A 24,917-nucleotide genomic window follows, 5' to 3' on the forward strand; every position below is an offset into this window, starting at 1 on the left:
GCTGGACTACACTGCCCTATATCTTGGCATCTCATCTCAGATTATGTTTATTCCAGATTATCTGGCAGTGTAGACTCATATCCACTTCAAAGCAGACAATCTGGGATCATATCCTGGGATATAGGTCAGTGTAGATCCAGCCTCAGAATTTTTTCTCCTAGTACAGTTCAACCTCCACATTTCAATAATTAGAAGTGGAGGGCTCCCTACAAATGTGGAAACTTAGTGAATATCTCTAGGACCCTCTTAGAATGGCAAGGCCAGATGACAGCAGCACATAGGGCCTGCTCCTTTCTGTTGCTGTGTGTTTCACCCAGGAAAATGGATGAACCCAATACCCATTTGTTTCCCTGTCTAATTTCTTGCTGCTGCCTTTCTCTCTACTTGGGATGGGTGGCGACTGGCAATGACAGCACCTACTTAGCAGAGGAAGGAGGGAAGAGGTCTGCGCTCTGCATGCCCATTGCCCCAGCCGCCTTCCCAGATTCCTTATGCCTGCTGCTCCAGGCACCTTCACATGTGCTCCAGTTGTATGGGAGATAAGTAGAGGGAGAGGGTGGGAAGATGAAGGAAGTAGCATGGATGAGCAAAGCCCCCTGGAACCAAGGAGGCAGTTAGCAGAGAAGGGAAGAAAGAGGCTTTGCTCTCCATATGCCCATCACCCAAGCTACCCTCCCTACGCCTGGAGTCCTCACATGCACCTTGGCTGCAAGAAGAGACAGGGTGAGTGGAGAAAAAGGCAACAAGTATAACCAAGGCCTATAGGCATCCAACTAGCAGTGGAGGGAGATAAAAAGGTCTCATTTCTTATGGACCCATTTGCTCTGCCATACTCCTTTTCAATGCTATGCCCAGTGCCTTCATGTACACCCAGGAGAGTGCAGACAGTAAAAAAAGCAGGATGAGCAAGATAACCGTGGATCAGGGCAACAGTGGCAGTGGCTAGGGGAAGAGGGAGGGAAGAGGCCCCATTCTGCATACGCCCCCCAACCCACCCATTGCTCTACAAGGACACAGAACGTAGCTTTAGAGGCATTTGACAGTGACCATGGCAATCACTGCAGCACCACCCCCACCCCCCAGAAGCCCAAGGTAGAGAACTGGAGGGAGGGAGAGGTTTTGCAGGGCTGACTGTAAAGATGTAGCGGGAAATATCTCATGTCAATATCGAATTAACTTTTCCACTGTAATTCTAGTTTGCACATCAGGTTCATGAAGGGACACTGCTACTTTATAGTGCCAATGATGCAAGTAATCAGGGTACAATGGTCGATCCCAACCGCCGACTGCCGGGTAATCAAGATATAACATTGCTGCCACTAATCTAATTGTATTCGTCTACGACCACACCATCCGCACTTCCCTGTCCCATTGGCCCACCGACCACCGGAGTAATTTCACAGAGCCACTCAAAAATGAAGGGAAACTCCATCTTAAAGAGTGATGGCCATTAGGCAGACAGGCCCCCTTCCTATATTGACGCACAGAAAGACACACTGAATTCTTGTGGTGAAGTATAAATAGATTTGTGAAGTTTATTTGATCTAGAACAAGGTTGCTCAGATATTAGGAGAGGTTTAGACATGTAATGGTTTCAGAAGATTATCAAGCTGTTTCCTTAAAAGAAAATGATTCCTTAACTTGTCTTCCACAGAACTATGTTCATTCATAGGAAAACTAATTGGGCTTTTCAAAACTCTTCAGTCCTCCCTTCTGGAAGCTCCTAATATAAGCCCTCTGTCCCTTAGAGGCTTTCTAAAAAAATGTAGCACTTCTCCTTCGAAGGTATTACTTAATTCCCCCCTCACAGAGGCTCTTCTCTCCGAGCTCTAAACACTTCCCTTTTTCTCCTCAGACTCCTCTCTACTCAATCCCTCTCTCCTCCTGGCGTCCTCTACTTTCTGTAGTTCAGCAACACTCTCTAACCCCCCCACCAATCAGGCACCACTACCATATAAAGAGTGGGCTGTTCCCTCCTCCTTTTGCTTGGATCAGGCCTTTTCTCCCAGGGCCTATAACTTTTCCTACACACTGGCCTGGCAAGGTAGGCCCATTCCCACCAGAAGCCCAAGGTAGAGAATCGGGGGGGGGGGGGGGGGGGCTTTGCAGGGCTGACTGTGAAGATATAGTTGTATATATCTCATGTCAATACTGAATTAAATTTTCTGCTATAATTCTAGTTCGTGCATCAAGTTCATGAAGGGACACTGTAAGGGTAACCGCAAAATTAAATTTTCTGCATCAAAAAATACATCATACGCTGTGTTCCTGTGATAGTTGCAGGAAAATTGGGATATAATATGTTGCAGAGAGACCTTCACAGTGTTCTGCCTTTTCTAGAAACAGAGCTGTTGCAAATGAATGATCCCTGAGGAAGACAAGTGCCATGTATGGTTCTATATCCATGACCTCTGAATCTATTACTGGCATGCTCACACCCACTGGACTCTTATTACTGTCAGGTAAAATTCTATGTAAGCATGTGAACATCTACCATACCTAATCCTATCCAGAGTTTGAAAAGGTAACCCTTAAAAAGTGATAAAACTGAAAACTTGCTTCAGTTTGACTAAATGCTACCTCAAAATAATACTTGTTCACTGACTTTTAGGATGAAAAAATTAAAAGGATAGTGAAGAAAGTATAAATACTGGTTTAATTGAAGCACTTTAATAAACACATTGCGTTCAGGTGATATTTTTATTTCATGATTTGTACTGTATTTCAAATATACATTAAACACTAATTTTCCAAATGTGTGTATATCTCTTCCTGTGGCTTCTGCCATCAACTTTCTTGTACTAGAGTACAAACTCATTAAAGCCATTAAATACATAACAATTGAAATTATATTTGAAAAAGTACCAGAACATTTAATATTTCAAGGTTACGTTTAATTCTGATAAATCAACACAAACCTTCTGAATGCCTATTCCTTCCACAGTTTGTGATGCAACCATCTGGAATACTACCCATTAAGAGCTACAGAATTCCTCCTACAGGATTCAGATGTCTTTTGTCTTCCTTTTCTGTACCAAGTTTTTCAAGAAGAATTCACCTGGGCAAACAAAGAAATGTTCATCAGCAATCATTTGGAAATCAACAACGCTGTCACCTTTGTAGGCAAAGATCATTTCAGGAGAGACATATCAGCACTGGCTCTTTTACACTGTTGGGTCAAATGGCAGAAGTTGCATTTCTTAGCAATTTCCTTAATTTTAAGAGAAACGAAGTCCAATGTATGGTCGTTTAGGCTGCAATTTTATATATACCTTCTTAAGAAAAATACAACTCAAACTTTCAGGTAACAGAAAAAAGAAATGCCATGATAATAGGCTGACCCTATCAATATTTTTGAAAGCAACACACATGGTTTTCAGAGAGCCTCGTCCTAAGATTCCTACATCTTTACTTAAGAAATTGTAATATTTTTAAAAACATGTGGATTAGAGGAGTTGGAACCCTTTCCATCTACAAAGTAGTGTAACTGTGATGGCTGAATTTAATTATTCATTTCTGTTAACATTTGATTTACTTGATTTAGAGAAGTGGAACTGGAAATTGCAATCAAACAACATCCAGGTTGGCAGAAGTTCCTCTCCCTCTAATTGACGTGTACCCAGAAATTTCTACTGCATTCGTCAATATGGGAAATGTCTTATAGTTCATTTTAATCTAATGTATTACATGTTTTTACCTGCTTTGTATGAAGAACGCACAAGAGGCCCGCTAGCTGTGTAGTGAAATCCAAGATCATTTCCTACTTTTTCCCAATATTTAAACTTCTCAGGAGTAACATACTCTTCAACCTGAATGGACAAATTAGTATTGATCACAATCCAGAAATGCGTTTCTGTCAAAGGTTTAACAAACAAGCTACAATAGCTGCAGCTATCAAGCTAAGAAGATGGGTAGATCCACAATGTGTGAAATTAACTCCTCTTTAACGTTCCCACATTGCTGTGCTACCACAAAATTGTTGTGCTCAAACTCTCTCAAGCTTAAACCAAAATGGGTTTAATAGGCACTGTTACTACTTGATGTACACAAGATCCTCATTGGTGTATAAGTACAAAATATTTTATTATGGCACAAAAACCCCCAAAAAACAAATTGCCGCTTGTTGTTGTACAAGTATGCAAGCTACTGAGCAAATACTTGGTTTGTTGAGGGAGTTGCAATCTAACCACATTTAGGGGGTGGTAAATCCCATTTCCCCCTTGTAAGGCAGAATATTCCCTCTGATGCTCTCTGGAAAGAAAGGTGCTATTGGGACATTATGTTCCGTCTCAATCTTGCTATCAAGCAAATGCTCAACTTCATCCCCTTTTAGTATTAGGCCCAAATCTTCCTACAGAGAAATCCAGAGGTAACTGTACTCAGATCCTGCAACAACGCAGTTTCTCCAGTTGCCTACAGAATTGTTCTAGGATGTCCAATGGAATGAACAAGCATATCCCAAATGAACAATAAGTGTGCTAACTTTCAGTCTCAAATACATTTTAGTACATTCATTAATACCTGCCTTTAAATGTCGCTTTGTTGGTTGCATGTATTGTCCCAATGTTAAACAATCCACATCTGCTTCACGTAATACTGTAAAATAGACCAGTACCTTTCATTAATGACAGAATCATGGTACACCATTTCCTGACTATAAATACATCTCCCAGGAGATAAATCTCACTGGCTTAATTAGATAGTTTTTACGTAATACACTTAACATCAAAAATATGCATATGACCAATGTGTTTCAGGAATGACTTCAAAGTATTGTTTTGAGAAAGGCACCAGATCTTGTCTGATTTCAGAGGTTAAGCAGGGTCAGCCCTGGCTAATACTTAGATGAGAGGCCACCAATGAATACAGTAGAGTCTCACTTATCCAAGCCTCGCTTATCCAAGTTTCTGGATTATCCAAGCCATTTTTGTAGTCAATGTTTTCAATATATCGTGATATTTTGGTGCTAAATTCATAAATACAGTAATTACAACATAACATTACTGCATATTGAACTGCCTTTTCTGTTAAATTTGTTGTAAAACATGATGTTTTGGTGCTTCATTTGTAAAATCATAACCTAATTTGATGTTTAATAGGCTTTTCTTTAATCCCTCATTATCCAAGATATTCGCTTATCCAAGCTTCTGCCGACCCGTTTAGCTTGGACAAGTGAGACTCTACTGTACCAGGTTTTGCAGGCTATAATGAGAAAAAACACCTCTGAGTATTCCTTGCCCAAGAAAACCCTATGAAATGCTTGAGGTTTCCACGAGTCAACAGATTTGACGGCACACAGACATTCAAGCTTCCAAAGTTGCATTCACACAGTTGTTATGAAGCCACTGAAGGCCCTTCTATGCTGCCATATAATCCAGGTTATCAAAGCAGAAAATCCACACTATCTGCTTCGAACTGGATTATCCTAGTCTACATAGTCATATAATCCAGTTCAAAGCAGATAATCTGGATTTTATATGGCAAGGTAGAAGGGGTCCCAGTCACACAGTAAACTATTACACTTAGTATGTTCATCAGAGCTTCTTGTGCACTCCTAATTCCTTGCTTACATTTCAGTGTGGCGTATATTTGCTCGTCTGTTTCACCTAAACCGAGCATGATGGATGTTTTAGAAACTACATCAGGCTGAACCTTCTTGGCGTGCTTCAAGACACTCAGGGACTGGTCAAAATTTGCTCGAGGATCACGAACATTTCTTTAAGAACAAGAATATTATTCAATACTGTGAGTGTTAAAAAACTGAATCGCCACGGACTGCTGCAAAGACTAATGGATTAAACCATTCAAACTAAGGGATAACAAATAAATCAATATATTTCCAATATTCAGAATAATTAGTTTGACTGAGCAAGATGGTTGTTCATCTTAATTAAAAATTTAGGAACAAATGACTCATTTATCTACCCAAAGAGAAAAATGTTTTGGTGTTAATGACTAATAAACAAATCTTGCGGTCACTTAGAAACCGAGGCTGCAAAAAGCTGATCTAGTAGTTCTTAAAGCCTCTTTAAAAATAGTTGTTAACCTAATGAGAGAATAAGAATATACAAATTGCTACTATGTAAGAAGATCCAATATTGTACAGCAAACATCAAAACCTTGATTAAATCTCTCTCTCTAAAAGTTGAAGTCTGTCTGTCTGTACCACAAATGCTGTTGCTAGCTGAAGTGGCCCTTTGCAATGCCACTGGATTGGCATTTGCTAGGTGAAGTGGCCCTATGTGATGTCACTGGGAAAGAAAAGGTGGCATGTGTATGAGGGGAAGGGAAGAAGGAAGGAAAGAACCACAAAGAGTACAATGTTGCTATTAAGACATTGTGGGGTAGGCCATCTCAAGAGCTGGAAAAGGGAGAAAACTGAGAAAAAAGAAAGAGAAAAAGGAAAGAAGGAAGGGAGGGAAGGAAGGAAGGAAGGAGAGAAAGGATGAAAGTGTGTGGCGGGGAGAGGTTCCAACAACACCCAGGCAATACCAGGCATTACGTTAGTATAATATATAATTGAAAGTCAGTTTTGAAAGGAGCATTGCTAGATAAAACACCAGCCTATCCTCGCAGCTTCCTTTCAAATTCAGCAATATCTAAATATCAAATATTAAAGCAAATAAATTAAAGCTCTGTGCTTTATAAGTTTTATCTGTATATGTATATCGATCACCTTTCATCACCTCTGCAATTCTGGAACTGTCTCCACATTGTGGGCATACACATCTAGTCCAGACAAAGCAACTTCTTCCACTGCTTTTAGATCCCCTCGGAAATCCGGAGTTAAGCATTCCACCAGGATCTTGGGATTGCTTATGAAAAATGATTAGAAGACAAGTAAGCAGGGCAGCCAGGACAAAATACTGTGACTATCTTTTTTAAAAAGTGATACCTTTAAATTCACTTATATTTGCACTTACATTTTCTTTAAGTGTGAAACAGTCTTTGCAAAGTGAGCTGCTCCACCATCAGGAATATCTTTAAAAAGAATACAGGAATTATTTCAGTATAGTTCAAATTTCTACTTTTACAAAGAAGTCATGGCACTGAAAGCATGAGAGCTTTCACCTTTAATTGCTATAAATAATAACGGACAAAACCAAAGAAAAATGCTTAAAGGCAATCAATGTGTGTACCCAATGATATGTATAGTGTATAAACGCTTTAGCTATACCTCAGCAGATTGAAAACCAAAACCAAGGTCACAACAACATCTGCTATAGACCTCCAATATGCCAATCATAACATAACCTGTGCGCATTCAGAAGAAGACCTACAAACCACCCTAAACACCTTTGCAGAAGCATACGAGAAGCTTGGTCTTTCATCGAACACATTGAGAAAACCAAAGTGCTCTTCTATCAGTCACCAACCAATCCTTCTGCAATGCCAGAAATACAGCTTAATGGTGTAACATTAGAAAATGTTGATAATTTCTGCTACCTTAGCAGTCACCTCTCCACAAAAGTCAATGTTGACACTGAAATACAACACTGCCTGAACTCTACGAGTGGATTTTTCTGAATGAAACAGAGTGTTTGAGGATAGGAACATTCATAGGGATACCAAGGTGGTTGTTAATAAAGCTACTGTCCTCCCAACTCTGTTACATGCCTGCGAAACGTGGACTGTCTACACACTCAATTCCTGGAATGATTCCATCAGCGTTCCCTCTGAAAAATCCTGCAAATCTCTTGGGAAGACAGGCGGACAAATGTCAACATGCTAGAAGAAGCAAAGACCAATAGCACTGAAGCAATGCTCCTACGCCATCAACTCTGCTAGACTGGCCACGTCGTCCGAATGCCCAATCACCGTCTCCCGAAGCAGTTCCTAACTCAAGAACGGGAAACATAATGTTGGTGGACAGGAAAAAAGATTTAAAGATGGGCTCAAAGCCAACCTTAAAAACTGTGGCATAGACACCGAGGACTGGAATGCCCTTGCCCTTGAACGTTCTAGCTATAGGTCAGCTGTGACCAGCAGGGCTGTGGAATTTGAAGAGGTACGAATGGAGGGTGAAAGGGAGAAACATGCCAAGAGGAACGCGTGTCAAGCCAAACCTGAGGGTTCTATAGTCACCTACGTACCCACCACCAAGACAATGGACTTGGAAGGCCATCATATTCGGACAATGAGGGATCGCCTAAGTAAGTAAAAATTATTCAAAAATGCTTTAAGGCAGTCAATGCTTGTACCCAATGATATACTTTAGATAATACTTTAGATATGCTGTAAAAGCTGAGGTTTCTGCATAAAACATAATTTCTCTCTCTCTCTCTATAAGAAAGAAATACACACATACCATCTCTATCCACAGAGGTCAATACAACATAATCCAACCCCCATTCGCTTATTGCTTTTGCCGTATTAAATGGTTCATCAGGATCTAATGGAGGGGGACTTTTTGCTGTTTTGACTGAGCAGAAGCGACAACCTCTCGTACACGTATCTCCCATCAGCTGAAACGACAATGATATTTTTAGCAACAATCTAAAAAGCATGGCATGATCATCATAAACATTCAAACAAGTGTTAGTAAACCAGTAGATGAGATCAGGATGAGAGGTATCATGCCTCTTAATACCTGGGGAACAAAGAAAAAAGAAAGGGCTACTGTCCTTATCTTCTGGATGTTTTTGGTTTCCCCACAGGCATTCCTTTGCAGGTCAACTAGACCTTTGATCTGATTAAGGAGGAGCTTTTTGGGGGATTCCCACAGGAACCTACTTCATGCTTCAGAAACAGACTGAGTAACTTATAACAACTTTGGGACCTCACAGACCATCTGGCTCCTTAAATAGTTGACAGTACACCAGAGTAAAAATACCACTCTGAACCTGTACTCCCTTTTCATATTATTAACATGATGTAAGTCAGTGCTGAGAGCCAAATTCCAGCTGTGTTGAATGCATCTGTATTTCTATATTGTGGAAGACAATAAAAGTCAAAAATAATGTTTTATTTATCAGTGCTGATTTTTAAGGTACCAAGATATTCTGGCAAATAGTTACTCCTACAGTAATACTGCCCATATCTTATTGCATAATAGTCACCACTGCATAATAGTCAAACCTCCATTTTTTGGATGGTAAAATTGATATTTCTGTGTTCCTTGCATGATAGTTGCAGAGTTATTTGGAGCTGATTCACCTTTCTTTTTTCAAAGGCAAGGCAGTAAAGTATGAAATTGAGGTCTCATCCGTCTTTCCTCCAAAGAGCTCCATTTCAGATTTTACAAATGACCCTGCCTTGGGAGAAAGAAGGGTGGGTGGGAGGGAGACTCTTCTGTCCTCCTTCCTCCTTTCTCTGAGGCAAGACCGGGCTGTGGTGCAGGCTGGTTAGCAGCCAGCTGCAACAAATCATTCTGACCAAGAGGTCATGAGTTCGAGGTCAGCCCGGTGCCTGTGTCTGTCTCTGTTCTGTTATGGCACTGAATGTTTGACTTATATGTGTAATGTGATCCGCCCTTAGTCCCCTTCGGGGTGAGGAGGGCGGAATATAAATACTGTAAATAAATAAATAAGACAGTTTTTTTAAAAGCCAAATAAACTGAGCTGTTCATTTAGGACTGGATCATTCCCCCCCCCCCCCCAGTCTTGGAGGTAAGGCAGTTTTTTTAAAATAAAACTGAAACCGGAGCATCAAAGGCAGATTTTTTTCATTGCATAATAGTCGCACCTCTTTTTTTTATATAAAAAAGGGATAAAAAGTGTGGCTATTATGCGATGAAATACAGTGTGTGTGTGTGTATATATATATATATATATATAATTAAGACCTGTATCATAAAATGTTAGCTATATACTGTATTTTCTCTCTCCCCAAACCCATGTAGCTACCTTATTCAAACAAAATGAGCACAATGAAATAAGCTAGGAATCTCAGCCATACTATAACAAAGCATAAGAACCAACATTAGAGGTCTGATTATATTGCAACTGACACAATATCAAGGGCTAAAAATATAGTTCTCTTGTTCCATTCTCCCATTCTGTCTGGTACTGTTTGTAAAAAGCAACAAGAGATAGACATCTGAAATCCAAATATTGTTGTTATTAATAAACGTTCAGTTGTCACTTACCATTATGGTTGCTGTTGCAGTAGCATATTCACCCCCACCCCAGCACTCTCCAATGTTTGGACACCGTGCTTCCTCACACACCTACAGTTAAAGAAATAGTTATGAACACTGTAACAAGTTTCCTTGATAGTTATTGTTGTTGTGTGCTTTCAAGTTGTTTCTGACTGATGGTGACTCTAAGGAAAGTCTATCACAGGGATTTCTGGGGCTGGGAGTCTGTGACTCACATCTAAGGTCACCCACTGGGTTTCGATGGTTAAGCGGAGATTCAAACTCTGGTCTCTTTTTGCTGTGTTCTGTTGGCTGATGAACTCATTTGGATTTTTCTCCCAGGAAGTCTTTATTTTACTGGATATAATTTTTTCTATTTTGCTTAGGTGTAAGTACTAGGGCAGGGGATGTATGTTCTTATAGAAATAAATCACACACATGGCAGTATCATGCTCATTTGTAAGCCCATCTGAAGGATGAATACCCTTGCAGTCTTGCTCTAGCCTAGTGGTTCCCAACCTTTTTTTGACCAGAGACCACTTGACCAGGGACCACTTTGACCAGGGAATTTTCCTAGCTTTTCTATTTTCATTTTTTAATTTAAAAGATTTAGGATTTCCTGACCCTCTACCAGCATTTGGTGAAGAGCAGTGGTTCCCAACCTTTGCCATCCAGTAGTTGTCATCTGCTCGCCCACAGAAAAACATATTTGATAATCTAGAGCTGATGTGGTCTAGCCAATGCAATTTTCTGAATCAGCATTCCAAATAGCCCTAGGAACATGCCTAAAAATGAAGACAACAAGAAAAACTTTTTTTTTGGTTGGGCTGTACTATTATCCGTAGTAATAACGATGAGGCTGCGGATCACATTTTAGTTCTTGTGGACCACTGGTGGTCTATGAATCACGAGTTGGGAACCACTGTTCTAGCCCCTGGCAAAAAGGACAGCTTTCCCTGAGACAGGAGAATATAATGACTATAACAAAAACTAACCACTGCTACAAAGGAAGGAACTATTAGCATTTGGAATGAATATGGACTTTAGGTCAACTCCTTTAAAGGTACAGGTTGATTCTAGTAATTTCTATTCAAGTGCAATTAAATAAATATTAGATTTACCGTATGAAGATTTAAACTACGCAACGTGTTCTTCAATCTGTTATAATTTTTCCCAATTGGAATCTCAGTTTTCAGCCATGGAGGTAGTCTCAGCCTAAAAGTATATTTATAAAAAAAATAAAAAATAATAATTTATAGCCTGTTTTTTCTAAGTCTTAAATTCTCTTATTACTCAGTAGTTACACCTCAAATAGTAAAAACATGTTATGTTGATTTCTGATCATTCGCAACTCCTGGCAGGTTTTATAGTAACCCACAACAGAATTTTAAAAATCTAACACTTGTTAAAATTAAATTTTTGGCAGTCTATGATGCCACTTTCTGGATGAAATAATGTATTTTTTATCCAGAAATCATAAAATTGCAGATGGTTATAAAGTCATTCATATTTGAAAATGTTACTCACCGTTCTCCTTTTTGACGCTTTAACTTGCCTTTATATTCTGCCCACTTAGTTTTGTCTGAAAGCTCCCCAGAAACAAAGTCTTGTAAATCGGGTCCAGTTTGTAAATATGCCTTCTGTTCTTCTGGCAATGAGCTTGATAGTCTAGATTTGTTATGTACATTGCTTCCAAGCACCTAGGAAAAGGTAGCGGCATTTTCTATATACATACATATAATAAAAGTGAAAATGTTTATGTGGCACAGGTGTCCACTCACACAGACAGAGTCCCAACTCCACAAACAGGCTATAGTTCCCACCCATGTCCCTCCCTCAAAGGACATTGCAGGTTATAAAGAGTGCCATGAACATGTCCAAGAGCCCTGCTAATGTCCTCCACAAATGCCATACTGAAGTGAAGACTTTCATTTGGCAGGCATCCTCAGAGGTTGAGGATTAACCTCTGAGGATGCCTGTCATAGATGTGAGCGAAACATCAGGAGAGAAAGCTTATGGAACATGGCCATACAGCCCAAAAGACCCACAGCAACACATATTTAGATTCCTTGAATGAATATACTTTAGGATCCATAGATTTTACCAAGCATTTTACAAGACAGAGATTGATTACTGTTATTTTATACCTGCAGCTATTGCTGTTTTTAATTGGTTTTAGCCAGGGAGCTTTGTAAAGTGAGATATTTATGTTGGCTGTTATTACTGTATATCAATAGTTTTATAAGCCCTACAGAGATTCTCGCAGGAATAACAGCAAGCGAGAGTCCAAAAGTGGTAGGCTAAAACCCGGAATCTAAATCAGTGACTGACACTGAATGAGAGACTCCCTCCTGGGCACACAGAAGACTGGGCGACTTGGAAGGCGCTGAACAGACTGCTTTCTGGTACAAGATGCAGAGCCAACCTTAAGAAATGGGGCTAGAAAGTAGAGTCCATGACATGCCAGTGTGGAGAAGAGCAAACCACAGACCACCTACTATAATGGAGTCTGAGCCCTGCCACATGCACTATGGAGGACCTTCTTATAGCAACACCAGTGGCACTCCAAGGGGCCAGCTACTGGTCAAAGGACATTTAGTATAATGCCAAGCTTAATATAATAATAATAATAATAATAATAATAATAATAATAACACACTTTTCACGGATTCGCTGTTTCGTGGTTTGTCAATAAACTCTAAAAGGCTTTTATAAATCATAAAAAATTACAATTTACAGCCTAAGGAGGGGAGGAAGGAGAAGACAAAGGGAGAGAAAAGGAGTCCAAGCGGCAACGGGAGGAGAAGGAGGTGATTTTACAACACACAATTCGTTGATAAAGACTTAAAATAGTGTATAACTACTAAAATAATGTATAAATATTAAAATAAATATAATGTCCCTACTTCGCGGATTTTCACTTATTGAGGGTGGTTCTAGAACCTAACCCCAGTGATAAGTGAGGGAACACTGTAATCAAACTTTATTTATACCCCGCTCCATCTCCCAAAGGACTCGGGGCAGCTTACACTGGGACAAGCCCAAAACAATATTACATCAATAAAAACAGTAACACAATGATATCACAGTATAATAACACATTTTATGAAAGTTAAAATAACTTAAAACATAGATGGTAAAATATAGTTTAACTTTGTGTTTTCAACTACATTACAACTTGTACCCTCGGTTTGCTTTTGACAGGAGAAATAAATAAATAAATATTGTTTTATGCTACTATTTCTGCAATTTTTGTATTTTGCATGTTTGCACCTTTGAGTGCTTTGTGAGCCGCCGCGAGACCCTTTGGGTGATGGTGGCAGGGTATAAATAAAGTTTATTATTATTATTTATTAAATATATGCTGACAGGAAAAACTCTGGCTGAATCTACTTGGCATATAATGCAGCTTCAGAATACAGATGAACTATATTGACCTGGGTTATATACATCAGCGTAGAGACTCATATGGAGCCTCCGGTGGCTCAGTGTGTTAAAGCGCTGAGCTGCTGAACTTGCAGACCGAAAGGTCCCACGTTCAAATCCGGGGAGCGGAGTGAGCACCCGCTGTTAAGCTCCAGCTTCTGCCAACCTAGCAGTTCGAAAACATGCAAATGTGAGTAGATCAATAGGTACCACTCCAACGGGAAGGCAACGGCGTTCCATGCAGTCATGACCTTGGAGGTGTCTACGGACAACGCCGGTTCTTCGGCTTAGAAATGGAGATGAGCACCAACCCCCCGAGTCGGACACGACTGGACTTAACGTCAGGGGAAACCTTTACCTTTACCTAGAGACTCATATAATTCAGTTCAGTGCAGGTAATCTGCAGTGTAGATGGGGCCTCAGTTTTCAAAAGAAAAGGTTAATCTTCCAAGCTCTCTCAGCCACAGAAGAAGGCCAAAGCCAAACTTTTCTGAACATTTCTTGCCAATGTCAGCATAGGCCGCAAACAAAACAGGGTTGCCAGTGTGAGGACTTTCTTCAAACGGTCCCCATGACACAATATACCACATTACAATTGAAGCGACCCTGGCGCCCTCCGGGAAGACTCACCGGCCTCTCCAGCCCCGCCAGCCTCTCGAGCTTCGTCGCTGAGGCAATCCCTCTGGAGAGGCCCCGCTGGAGCAGCGCCATCCCGACCGACCTCCGTCCCTCAGCGACCGAAGAGCTCTGCAATCGCCTGCTCGTCCTGCGTGGGGATTGATTGGTCGAGTCCCCCATCCCTGACGTAATGGTGTCACTAGGGGACGTCGCGTGGCCATATAAAAACGTAATGACGCAGCACGCTCTTCCTTTCCGCCTTTCTGTGAAGAGAAAGGTAAGAGACGCGTCTCTTTTTGGAGGGCTGGGGCGTTAAATCCGATTCCATCTCAGGAGTGAAGGCACTTGAGAGGTGTAGACGACCCGCTACAACCAAGAGCAAGTGTCTCTGAAGCAGTCGGGAATAGGTCCAGTCCTCAGTTCGGCTGGGCTCCGGAGGGAGAGAGCCAGAAGCAAGGCCTCCCCTTCTTTCGTTCTGGGGAGACAGGCGCGCGACCCAACTCCGTGTACGCATGCGTGGGCTGTTTTGCCCGGTTAAGAGCCCAATTGGTTCCCCAATATTATTTAGCAGGGCGTTGTGCCTTCTGTTGGGCCTGGGAAAAAAATAAGCAGGAAATTAGTCGCGTATAATTTTAGTGAAGTTTAAAGGTTGTCATTTCAATGCAGTTAGTACCAGTCTGTAAAAAATAAAACCCTATCTGTGTCATAATGGTTTGAAGGGTTTTCAGAATAGATAGGGCCCATTTTGCTCATTGCAGAGGCCTGCCTTTGAAACTGAATGGAGATGATCACAACTCAAACCTCACTATACATACAGATGGTTACCGGTGCTCCTCATATTGCAAATAAACCAGGAATCATCTAAATAATCATCTAATTGGATCATGTCATTTTAATGCTAGGCGTTTTAATTCTATGTTTTAATGTCTAAATGTTGTCTATTCTTATGTTTTGATGGTTTTATACTTTTAATGCATAGTTACATGTTTATTATTTAGATACATGATTTGGTTTACATGGATGTTTGGCTTGAATATCGCTATTATGTTGTAAACCGTTTTGAGGCCCCCCTGGGGGAGAAAAGTGGTATATAAATACAGTAAATAAAAAAATACTAGAGCCTCATTTTTTATCTAAATAAGGAAATTCTGCTCGGCAAATTAATAATAATAATACATCTTACTTACTACCTGCCTCTCCTGATGGCTTGAGGCAGGGTGCAACAAATTCAAAAACAAGTGAACATAAAAATGCAATAAGTTACTAAATTATAGATACACACTTATTTTATTATTATTATGGGCCCTTCCAGATGGGCCCTATATCCCAAGATCTGATCCCAGGTTTTCTGTTTGTTCCAGATTATCAGGCAGTGGGGACTCATATAATCCCGTTTAAAGCAGAAAACCTGGGATGAGATCATTGGATATAGTGTCTGTCTGGAAGGATCCTATATTTATTTATACCCCACTTTGTCTTCTCAAAGGGGACTCAAAGCGGCTTGACAAAAAAGCATTAGTATACAATTGAAAATATACAATATGCAAAAAATAATGTAGAATTAAACACAAACAGAACTTTAAAAATCACAGTTAAAATCCATACATGAAACCTTATACCATACACAGCTACAGAATTGACATATGGTGGTAATAGAATGCAAATCAAAACTCATGATTGAAAGTTGACTGGGTAGGCCTGCCAGAGGAACAGTTGCATATTATAGTTCGTTGCATGGTTAGCAATTGTTTCCTGATACGGACAGGCAAAGAAACTAGAAATTCCTTCATTGAATTACCACTGGAATTTATGAACTGTTTCTGTGAGCTAAAACATCATGTATGTATTTTAGTTTAAGAATGCAACATTATTTTTCTAGATTGCCTTGCAATGCCAGAGTGATGTCACTAAATATGGGAAAACAGAACAGGTTTTAAACACTGAAATGAATCAATTTGTGTACGTAATGGAGACAGTGTTTATGATCTGTAGTCTAGAGGAGGCCTGCACAACCTGAAGCCTCAACCAGCTTGTCCAATGTATAGGAATTCTGGAAGCTGGAAGAAGTTTGAAACATCTGGAGCGGGATCACCGAGAGCACTGTGGATGATTATGGCAACAGTTATGTCATAAAGAAATGTATGTGATTGATGCTAGTGAAGTAAGTGTGGGTCAAGGCAGCTGTAGCAATATGTTACTTAAGTATATGAATTTGAGCAAAAAAAGCTGCTTGATTTTATCATAGCTTCCTGCCTGAAAAGTATAAAACACCATTTGGTTTTATTATACATGTGGCTCTTTGTTGTCTCTTTTGTCTAGGTTTAAAATGAAGACCATTCTAAGCAACCAGACTGTTGACATCCCTGAGAAAGGTATGTACCTTTCTTTGAGCTTTTTTCATTTATAAAACTGTATTTCATAAATTTCTCAGTGTCATACAGTGTTTTATTTCTCACAGTTGACATTGCCCTGAAGGGGCGAACAGTTATTGTCAAGGGCCCCAGAGGAACCCTCCGACGGGACTTCAACCATATCAATGTGGAGCTCTCTCTTTTGGGGAAGAAGCGCAGGAAGGTGAGCAATTGGTAGATTTTGTGTTAATACATGTCTCCCATAAAATGCATTCATCCATTCATTGGTAACCATCTTCCTTGCAAAAAAAAAAGGACACACGATTGTGGCTTTCCCGTTTTTGCAGAAAAGAAATTCAGTGATTCAAATTCAATTTTAGCTTTGCTTATTAAGTGAGGCTGTCTTAGGTTTGATGGATGCTTCTGCAATAGGCTCAGGTTTGTATCAAATGGTGCATAAAATTGGTGTGCAAAACCAAAAGTTAGAAGAGTGTGCTTAATTTTGCCCTTCTTGCAGTTTTTCCCTCTCTCCTGTGGTTTTCTTTTCCTTGCTGCAAATATGGATCTGGAGCGTCTGGCTGGTAGGAGCTGTAGGGGAGAAATGTGTCTATTTCTTTGTGTAATTCAGCAAAAAAAAAGCATCAAACTCAAGGACCAATTCCCTGTGTGACCAATTGGTAAAGGTACTTTGTATTGACTATAGCACAAATACACTTCCTGTTAGCCAGTTGCTGTAATTCAAAACTCTAAATTGGTATGATGTAGTATTGTATCACCAAGTGCCAAAATGTAATGTTTTAGGTTGCTCATTGCATTTTATTTTAAATTATATTTAATGGGTTGCGGCTTTCATGTATAAGTCATATCTGAATGTCAGAACTAACTGATGTTTACACTAATTCTGGGTAGTATCTGTGAGTAGGAGATGATGCAATACAATAATAATGCTTGATATTTCTGTAAAATTGTTGTTTTCTTCTAATCATACACCATCTCTTTTCGGAGTGTTTTGTGTCAGTGTGAATAAATGAATATTAGTGGCTTGTCCTGAGGTGATAGAGGCTAAAAGATACACCCTGGTCAGAAAAGTGAAACAAAGGCACAATAAAAATAAATTAATAGTATTAATTTAAAAGAACACTTGTTTTTTTATTTGTAATGCTTGCATTATTTGTAATGCTTGTTGTAGTATGACTAAAAGAGGGCCATGTGAATGTGTTTTTATAGCTGCGTGTTGACAAATGGTGGGGTAACAGAAAAGAGCTGGCGACAGTCCGCACAATTTGCAGTCACGTTCAGAACATGATCAAGGGTGTCACGCTGGTAAGTTTTGAAATCACTCAAGAAGCAATAAATGGTAATACAGCTTTTTAATAAAGCTTTTCAGTTGCACTACAAATGTACCTCCCTTAGTTCAGTATTCATGTTCTGAACATTACTCAGAACAACACTGAAAATTTGGTACTAGAGGCTGAAATGTCATGGAAACAAGAGGCATAGATTCTTGCACCACCAGAAGGAGTTCAGTTTGACATGTTTTAACAAGCCCCTTATCCCACATTTTTCACTATTTAGAGGTGAAATGAAACAATCTGTTCTGCAAAGTCTTGCATGAGTATATTAAAACATTTCAGAACTTCAGAGATTTTGTAAAGGCTTCTTCCAAATTTCATCCAGGTTGATTTTTTTCTACTCGGACTCTATTTTTCCTATGGTTTCCATTTTGGCAACCAGACTTATTAGTCTATGCTTCTCCTTCAGTATCCCATCAATTCCTGTGCTGTTTGAAAGCTTCTAACTAGTTACAGCACAAGAAGAAAGGGGTTATAAAAATGAGCTTTTGTTAAGAGGATTTGTTAACCATATTTTAAATAATAAGTAAGCAATTTCAATGCTTCCATTATGCAGTTCTGGGTTTTGGTTTGAAGAAACACTAAACTGTTCTTGTTTTGATTGAAGTATTTGTGATTTCAGGGTTTTCGTTACAAGATGAGGTCTGTCTATGCTCACTTCCCCATCAACGTGGTTATACAGGAGTCTGGCTCTCTTGTAGAAATCCGTAACTTTCTTGGAGAAAAGTTCATCCGCCGGGTGCGCATGAGGCCAGGTAAGAAGCTTGACAATGTAGTGGTTTTAATTTCGTTATGCAAGGTATGATTTCATTGGCTGCCCCAAGACTGTGGAACAACCTGCCAGAAGAACTCTTGACAGCTAAATGAGCTATCAGAATTTAAAACATGTTTGAAGACCTATCTCTTCTGGCAGGCCTGCCCAGCTAGTTATAATGGATCAGGGATAGAGGGGATCACTGCAAAAAACATTTAAAATAATCCTATAAAGTCCTATGTAATCATGTTTTCTCATGAATTTGTTATGCACTGGAAATTGCTTCTGAAACTATTTGTGATGGTGACAAACCATTTTTTACTGTACTAGGGACTAATACTATATTGTGCCATATTATTGCCATAATTCCTCCTTCCCTGAAAATGTACTGTAAGATAGCAGCTGATGGCTCAAAGACTGGTACTGGTCCGTGATCCATTTTAAACAGCTCTGCAGATTAAGATCAAAACCTGAAAGAACAGCATCTGTAATACTTGTTGTCCTCGATCACTAATTTTTAACCTTTTTTGAGTTTCAGACCTATTTAAGAATCTGATGAAAGCTGTAAACCTCTTCCCCAGAAACCTAAATATAACTTTCAGACTAAAAAAAATTAAACAGGATTCCCCCAATTAATAAACCACCTGAAGGTCTGTGGACTTTACAGGAGTCCAGCACCACAAGTCTAAGCACCTTCCCTAGACTTTTGGGCTATGTCATATATTAAACTGCAAAGTTGAGAAGCATTAATACAAAATAATTAAAGTAACTAAAGTCTGTTAAATATCAGCAAGATCAATATTTCTCTGCATAGGTTTGATTAAGAAATAGCCAATCTCATGTGTTTTCAAGGGAATGAAGAGGCTGCATTCAATAACATCCACCGCTCTACTCTTGAAGGAGGTTCATGGACCAATGGACTGGTCTGGATAGCACTTTCCCCTTGCCAGTTTATGATCTAATATAGATTGGATAATTTATCCAACATATGGTATAGAAAGGTGATTGAATATTGTTCGACAGTATAATATGCTATGGATAGACAGCAGGCTTCAGAATTCCTACTTATGAATAACTCCTGCATCTCTACACAGTACTTAAGCGCTGGGGAATGTACTCTCTTTTATTTTTCGGAATCTGCCCTTCTATCTTTAGTCAACCTGATGTCTAGGTCACAATAATTATCTTTATGAAAGATTAGCTTTCAGTGATAAGACTTGAGTAAATTAGTTTTCTTCTGCTTCAATTTTAGGTGTCAACTGTATAGTATCTCAAGCACAGAAGGATGAACTGATCCTTGAAGGAAATGATATTGAATTGGTATCTAACTCTGGTATGTTAGTCAAACACTATATTGTGGAATAAATAACACTGGGATAAATTTCGGTTGTATTCTGCTTATTGATACAGGATTTGTAATCCTTTCCAATATTTTGCCCAGTGATAAATTTCAGTCTCAGACATAGTTGGGGAAATTTGACTTGGAAGTGAAACTTCTCTGTTTCCAGGTCATTTCTGACTTATAGTAACCGTAAGGTAAACCTATTTTGTGTTTTTGTTTTTGGGATAATTTGTTCAGAGTGGGTTTCCATGGGTGAGTGTCCTAATCGAGCACATAGAGCACAACACCACACTGGCTAGCTAATTTGATTTGAAGTTAGTAGTATCTTTTATTGACTGGAATAGCGAGAATAAGATGGATGAACCAGTCTTGTTTTCTTTATAGCTGCCTTAATCCAGCAGGCCACCACAGTCAAGAACAAAGATATCAGAAAATTCTTGGATGGTATCTATGTCTCCGAGAAGGGAACTGTACAACAAGTAGATGAATAAACCTTCAACAGGTTGGTGTTCTTTTTTAATGAATGTACATGTATGACATAAAAATAATGGATTTTTCCTTAGATATCAGCAATGGTTTCATTGTGAGCAACCCAGAAAACCTCTGTTTCAAATTGTGTCACAACTAAAAATGTTAGTTTTCCTTGTAATGTGGGCAAAAAATTGATGTATAATACTTTATTTCGTCCAAAATAAGACCACATCTTACATGAATCTTTGCTCCAAAAAATGCTTATTATCAGGAGAAGTCTTATTTTTTCATGCATCAAGTGTGCATGTTATTCCTGCATTGCACCTGTTCTCCACTTATTCATTTGGCAATAAGTCTTGAGTTCATCTGTTTACATAGGTGTTTACTTCTCATCCAAAGGTGCCTGTCTGGGTATTTATAAATACTGTACCAAATTATAATTTATGACTTATTTTAAATATTAGTGTAATAATTTTTATTTATATTTGCTTATACAATATACATTAATATTATTAGTTTATAATTCAATATGTCTGTTGTATGTTGTAAAGGATGTACTACCGGTAAATGTGTCCAACTGGCTGACGATCTTAACTGAGGCTTATTTTTTGGGGAGGGCATATAATATGAACCTCCTGAAAAATGTTAGGGCTTAATTTCTGATTAGGTCTTATCTTTGGGCTAATGGTATGAGACTAAACTAGAAATCTTTGCAAAGAAGCATTTTATTCACTGTTGAATGGATAAAGGTCATACCATAATTCATTGTGGGTTGTAAGTGGGTCACTTGATTGGAAAGCCAAAATTCAAGGAAGAATTTCAGATGTTCCTTACCAGGAGAGTAGGCAACCAATTTGCGAAATAGTTTGCAATGTATATTATGCTGTTACACCTTAGTGGTTCTCCATGACATGTGTCCTGGTCCACAATATAACTTGATTTATAAACTGAGGATTTAAACTGTGACTTGAAGTAGGTTGTAATTTGGAAGAGATTCTGATTTGCATTAGCTTTAATCTGCACTGGTGCACATGTAGCATGGGAGTATAGCTAATACTAGAACGAAAGAGAGGAATTTCTACAGAAAGGAGCAAAGATGCAAGTGTTTTAAAAGCTTGCTACTGAATTAGAAACCATTTAGTAGGGGCCACATAATCTTCATGTTTTGGAATATCTGTATTTTTAAAGAGGTAGACCACCTCATCAGAAGAGGACTTTAATAGTTTTATATTTCTTTCTGGAGATCATGTTGAAAATAGGAACATAGCCATTCTAACTGTTACTGTTTAATAATATAAAACAAATCTGTTATGTCATTTTGGAGGTGTGTGCAAGAGATCCGCAGTAGGTTTTCTGAAGGTTTCAATAATGTAATATGTTTCATTGTTTCAGATCTTGCAGTGACAAACCCGGGCAGAGCATACCTTTAACCTTCAGCCCAGTTGGACATCATGTGGAGAAAATAAAAAATATACATTTCAAAATTCTGTTTCTTGTGACTGACTTTGGGGTACACTTATAACACTTATGCTAAATCATGAGTATTAAATATCTAATTCGTGTTTCCCTGAAAATAAGACAGTGTCTTATATTAATTTTTGCTCCTAAAGATGCGCTAGGTTTTATTTTCAGAGGATGTCTTATTTTTCCATTCCAAGCCAGCATGGCTCTGCATTTTGTGGTACCATAGCGCAGTCTGTTCAACACTTTTCTTGTCGCCCAGTCAGTATCAGCCATGCCTTGAGGTTCCGAGTTTTAGCCTGCCACTTGTGGACTCTCACTTGCTGATGTGTTCCTGCAAGAATCTCTGTAGATCTTAGGAAGTTGTTTCTTGATTTAAGGTGTTGGTGTGTTGGCAGACATCTGAGGGTGGGCTGGAGATGTCACTGCCTTGGTCCTTTCATTGGTTGCTGCATATGTAGCAAGCTGCTGCTATTAAACATCATTGTGTTGTTTCCCAAGCAAATTTTCCTACAAATACCGTCTTGAAAATCCCTTAGGATTATTTGTATTGCTGAAATACATCTACAGTACATGTGAAACCTATACTGGAGAAATAAAATACAATGCAGTATTTGTGGTAAAAGAGGATTTATTTAGTAATGGCCCCAGAAACATAGTACATGTTAGACTTTGGAATTGGATTATGAGGCAAATGTGCTTTTTTTTTAAATTGCATTTCTTCTTATACTGAGGTACTCAAAATGAGAGAACGAAGCTGAGAGGAGTGTGTTTGCGTGTCTCCCTCTTCCTCTGGGTGACATCCGCAGGGTCCTAATGCCCGCCTCTTCTTCCTCTTCGTTCTCTGGGCCCACTAGGCTTCGGGGCCTGTGCCTGGCCTCCGAGGAGCCAAGGGTCCACTTACATGCTGCTGAGGGAGGAGAGGAGAGGAGAGGAGAGGAGGCTTTGGGAAGTGACGCCAAGGCCTAGGAAGGAGGGTGGCTGCTGGGCTGCAACCTCCTCCTCTGCCTCGTCCTTCTGCTGCAGTTGTGTCTCCGGTGCGAGGGATCAGCTTATGGAGGGCAGAGCAGAGCAGGCGATGACTGGAAGGCCAGGTGAGAGAGAGAGAGAGAGAGGATGCACTGCGGGTCCCTTGCAGCCGCTTCCCTCCTTTGACTCGCTCGCGCCCTGTGTGTCTGAACGTCTCCCTCTTCCCCAGGCCGACGTCCACAGGGTCCTAATGCCCGCCTCTTCTCTTATTCCCAGTACAGTAGAGTCTCACTTATCCAACGTTCTGGATTATCCAACACATTTTTGTAGTCAATGTTTTCAATATATCATGAAATTTTGGTGCTAAATTCGTAAATACAGTAATTACTACATAGCATTAATGTGTAATGAACTACTTTTTTCTGTCAAATTTGTTGCATAACATGTTTTGGTGCTTAATTTGTAAAATCATAACCTATTTTGATGTTTAATAGGCTTTTTCTTAATCTCTCCTTATTATCCAACATATTCACTTATCCAACATTCTTCCGGCCTGTTTATGTTGGATAAGTGAGACTCTACTGTATTTTTAATTACAATACTTTTCGACTGGAATCACTGGGTTGCTCTGAGTTTTCGGCAGCCGCCCTACTTCCTAGGCCTCAGCGCCACTTCCCAAAGCCTCCTCCCTCCGCAGCATGTAAGTGGACCCCAGGCTCCACTTGGCTCCCTGGAGGCCAGGCGCAGACCCCGAAGCCTAGCGGGTCCAGAGAATGTGTCAGAGTTAGCAGCAGTTGGATGGGGTCAGTGGAACTCAGAACGAAGAGACATCAGAGACGATGGTAAAACTATATACAAGTTTTACTGAAAGCAGTAATAATCAAGACAAACAGACTTGCAGACAAACACAGGACTTGACTCTACTCAGAACAGAACAGAACTGATGCAATCAGTAATGCATACACACTTGTGTCTGGACACTCCCCAGTTCCAGTCACACAACTTCGTTCTCTGGGCCTGCTAGGCTTTGGCCTGCAAGCAGGCCCAGACCAAAGGTGAGAGGAGGCGGGGGTGTGCACCCGGAAGCACCTCAATGGCGCCCCCAACAGACCTGCGCCACAGGCAAGTGCCTAGTTGGCCTAGTGGTTGAACCGCCTCTGAACCGAACAAATATTGGGAGATGCTGCCTGCAATTGCAGGCATGCCACTTTCCCACACTTTCTATGCAAAGCTGATGTCCTCAAACGGGTCACTCCCACAACTAGAGTGGAAGTGAAATTCAGCTGCCAGTCTGAGTCTTGGAATGAACAAGGACAACATCTTATCCTTTGCTTCAGGCGACAAAATGTCAATTATTGCTCAAAGCTGACAAAGTGTTTTGCATCCCTAAATCGCCGTGGCAGAAGAAAATGATTCACATCCTTATTTCCTGTGTTTCCAGCACTACTACAGGGACTGCAATAGGGAACAACTGAGAAATAGCCCAATCTACATCACACTGTGTGACAAGCAGGAGGTTGTAAGTACATTTCCCAAGAGGGATAATATTGGCTCAGACAAGAAAGTATCCTGAATCTGATATAAACTCCAACAACTGTGCATTTTTAAATTTGTGCTGGATCTCAACCATTCTCATCAGCAACACAACCCACATGCTGCAGCTGATAGTAATAAAACCTCAGCATCATTTGCCAATCAGATAAAAGGGGGAAAATATGTACAGATCTATATGTAGGCTGATAGGCAATGTGATCTGCATACACACAGTATTCCAAACAAAACAGGAACAATAATCAATCATACATCCAGCTTATAAACACCTCACTCCTTGTGAAATTTTTGGCATAAAGCAATCATAAATTAGTGTGTGCTGAAATGCAAAGAAAGCTGAGAATATAAACGATTAGAAAGTGACACCTATGCTAAACTGCCAATTGAATCCGACTAATCAACACAGTAACTCATTTCACCTCTCCCTTCAACCTAGTATCAGGCTGTATTTTTGTACATCTTTACTTGTGACCAAATCTGGCCTTTTTAAAACTGTTTACTAATGTTTTTAGAAAATAGATGTGAACAAGATGAGCAACATTCT

At 39.8% G+C, this 24,917-nt stretch overlaps 2 protein-coding genes across 2 annotated transcripts; one reads left to right on the top strand and one right to left on the bottom strand.

Moving 5' to 3' along the window:
• Positions 1–1,510: 1,510 nt before the first annotated feature.
• Positions 1,511–14,290, bottom strand: lias (lipoic acid synthetase). Its single transcript, XM_003221521.4, has 11 exons — positions 14,135–14,290; positions 11,606–11,778; positions 11,200–11,293; positions 10,088–10,168; positions 8,309–8,465; positions 6,924–6,981; positions 6,687–6,815; positions 5,571–5,716; positions 4,526–4,596; positions 3,698–3,809; positions 1,511–3,058 (listed from the first exon to the last, which is right to left on the bottom strand). The coding sequence occupies exons 1-11, from the start codon at positions 14,213–14,215 to the stop codon at positions 3,006–3,008; spliced, it is 1,155 nt and encodes a 384-aa protein (XP_003221569.3). The 5' UTR covers positions 14,216–14,290; the 3' UTR covers positions 1,511–3,005.
• Positions 14,291–14,316: 26 nt separating this feature from the next.
• Positions 14,317–21,876, top strand: rpl9 (ribosomal protein L9). Its single transcript, XM_003221468.3, has 8 exons — positions 14,317–14,399; positions 16,442–16,494; positions 16,581–16,696; positions 17,701–17,796; positions 18,448–18,580; positions 19,832–19,912; positions 20,306–20,423; positions 21,785–21,876. The coding sequence occupies exons 2-7, from the start codon at positions 16,449–16,451 to the stop codon at positions 20,410–20,412; spliced, it is 579 nt and encodes a 192-aa protein (XP_003221516.1). The 5' UTR covers positions 14,317–14,399; positions 16,442–16,448; the 3' UTR covers positions 20,413–20,423; positions 21,785–21,876.
• The last annotated feature ends 3,041 nt before the right edge of the window (positions 21,877–24,917 follow it).

This window comes from Anolis carolinensis, chromosome 5 (assembly GCF_035594765.1).
Source record: "Anolis carolinensis isolate JA03-04 chromosome 5, rAnoCar3.1.pri, whole genome shotgun sequence".
NCBI classification, from domain to species: Eukaryota; Metazoa; Chordata; class Lepidosauria; order Squamata; family Dactyloidae; genus Anolis; species Anolis carolinensis.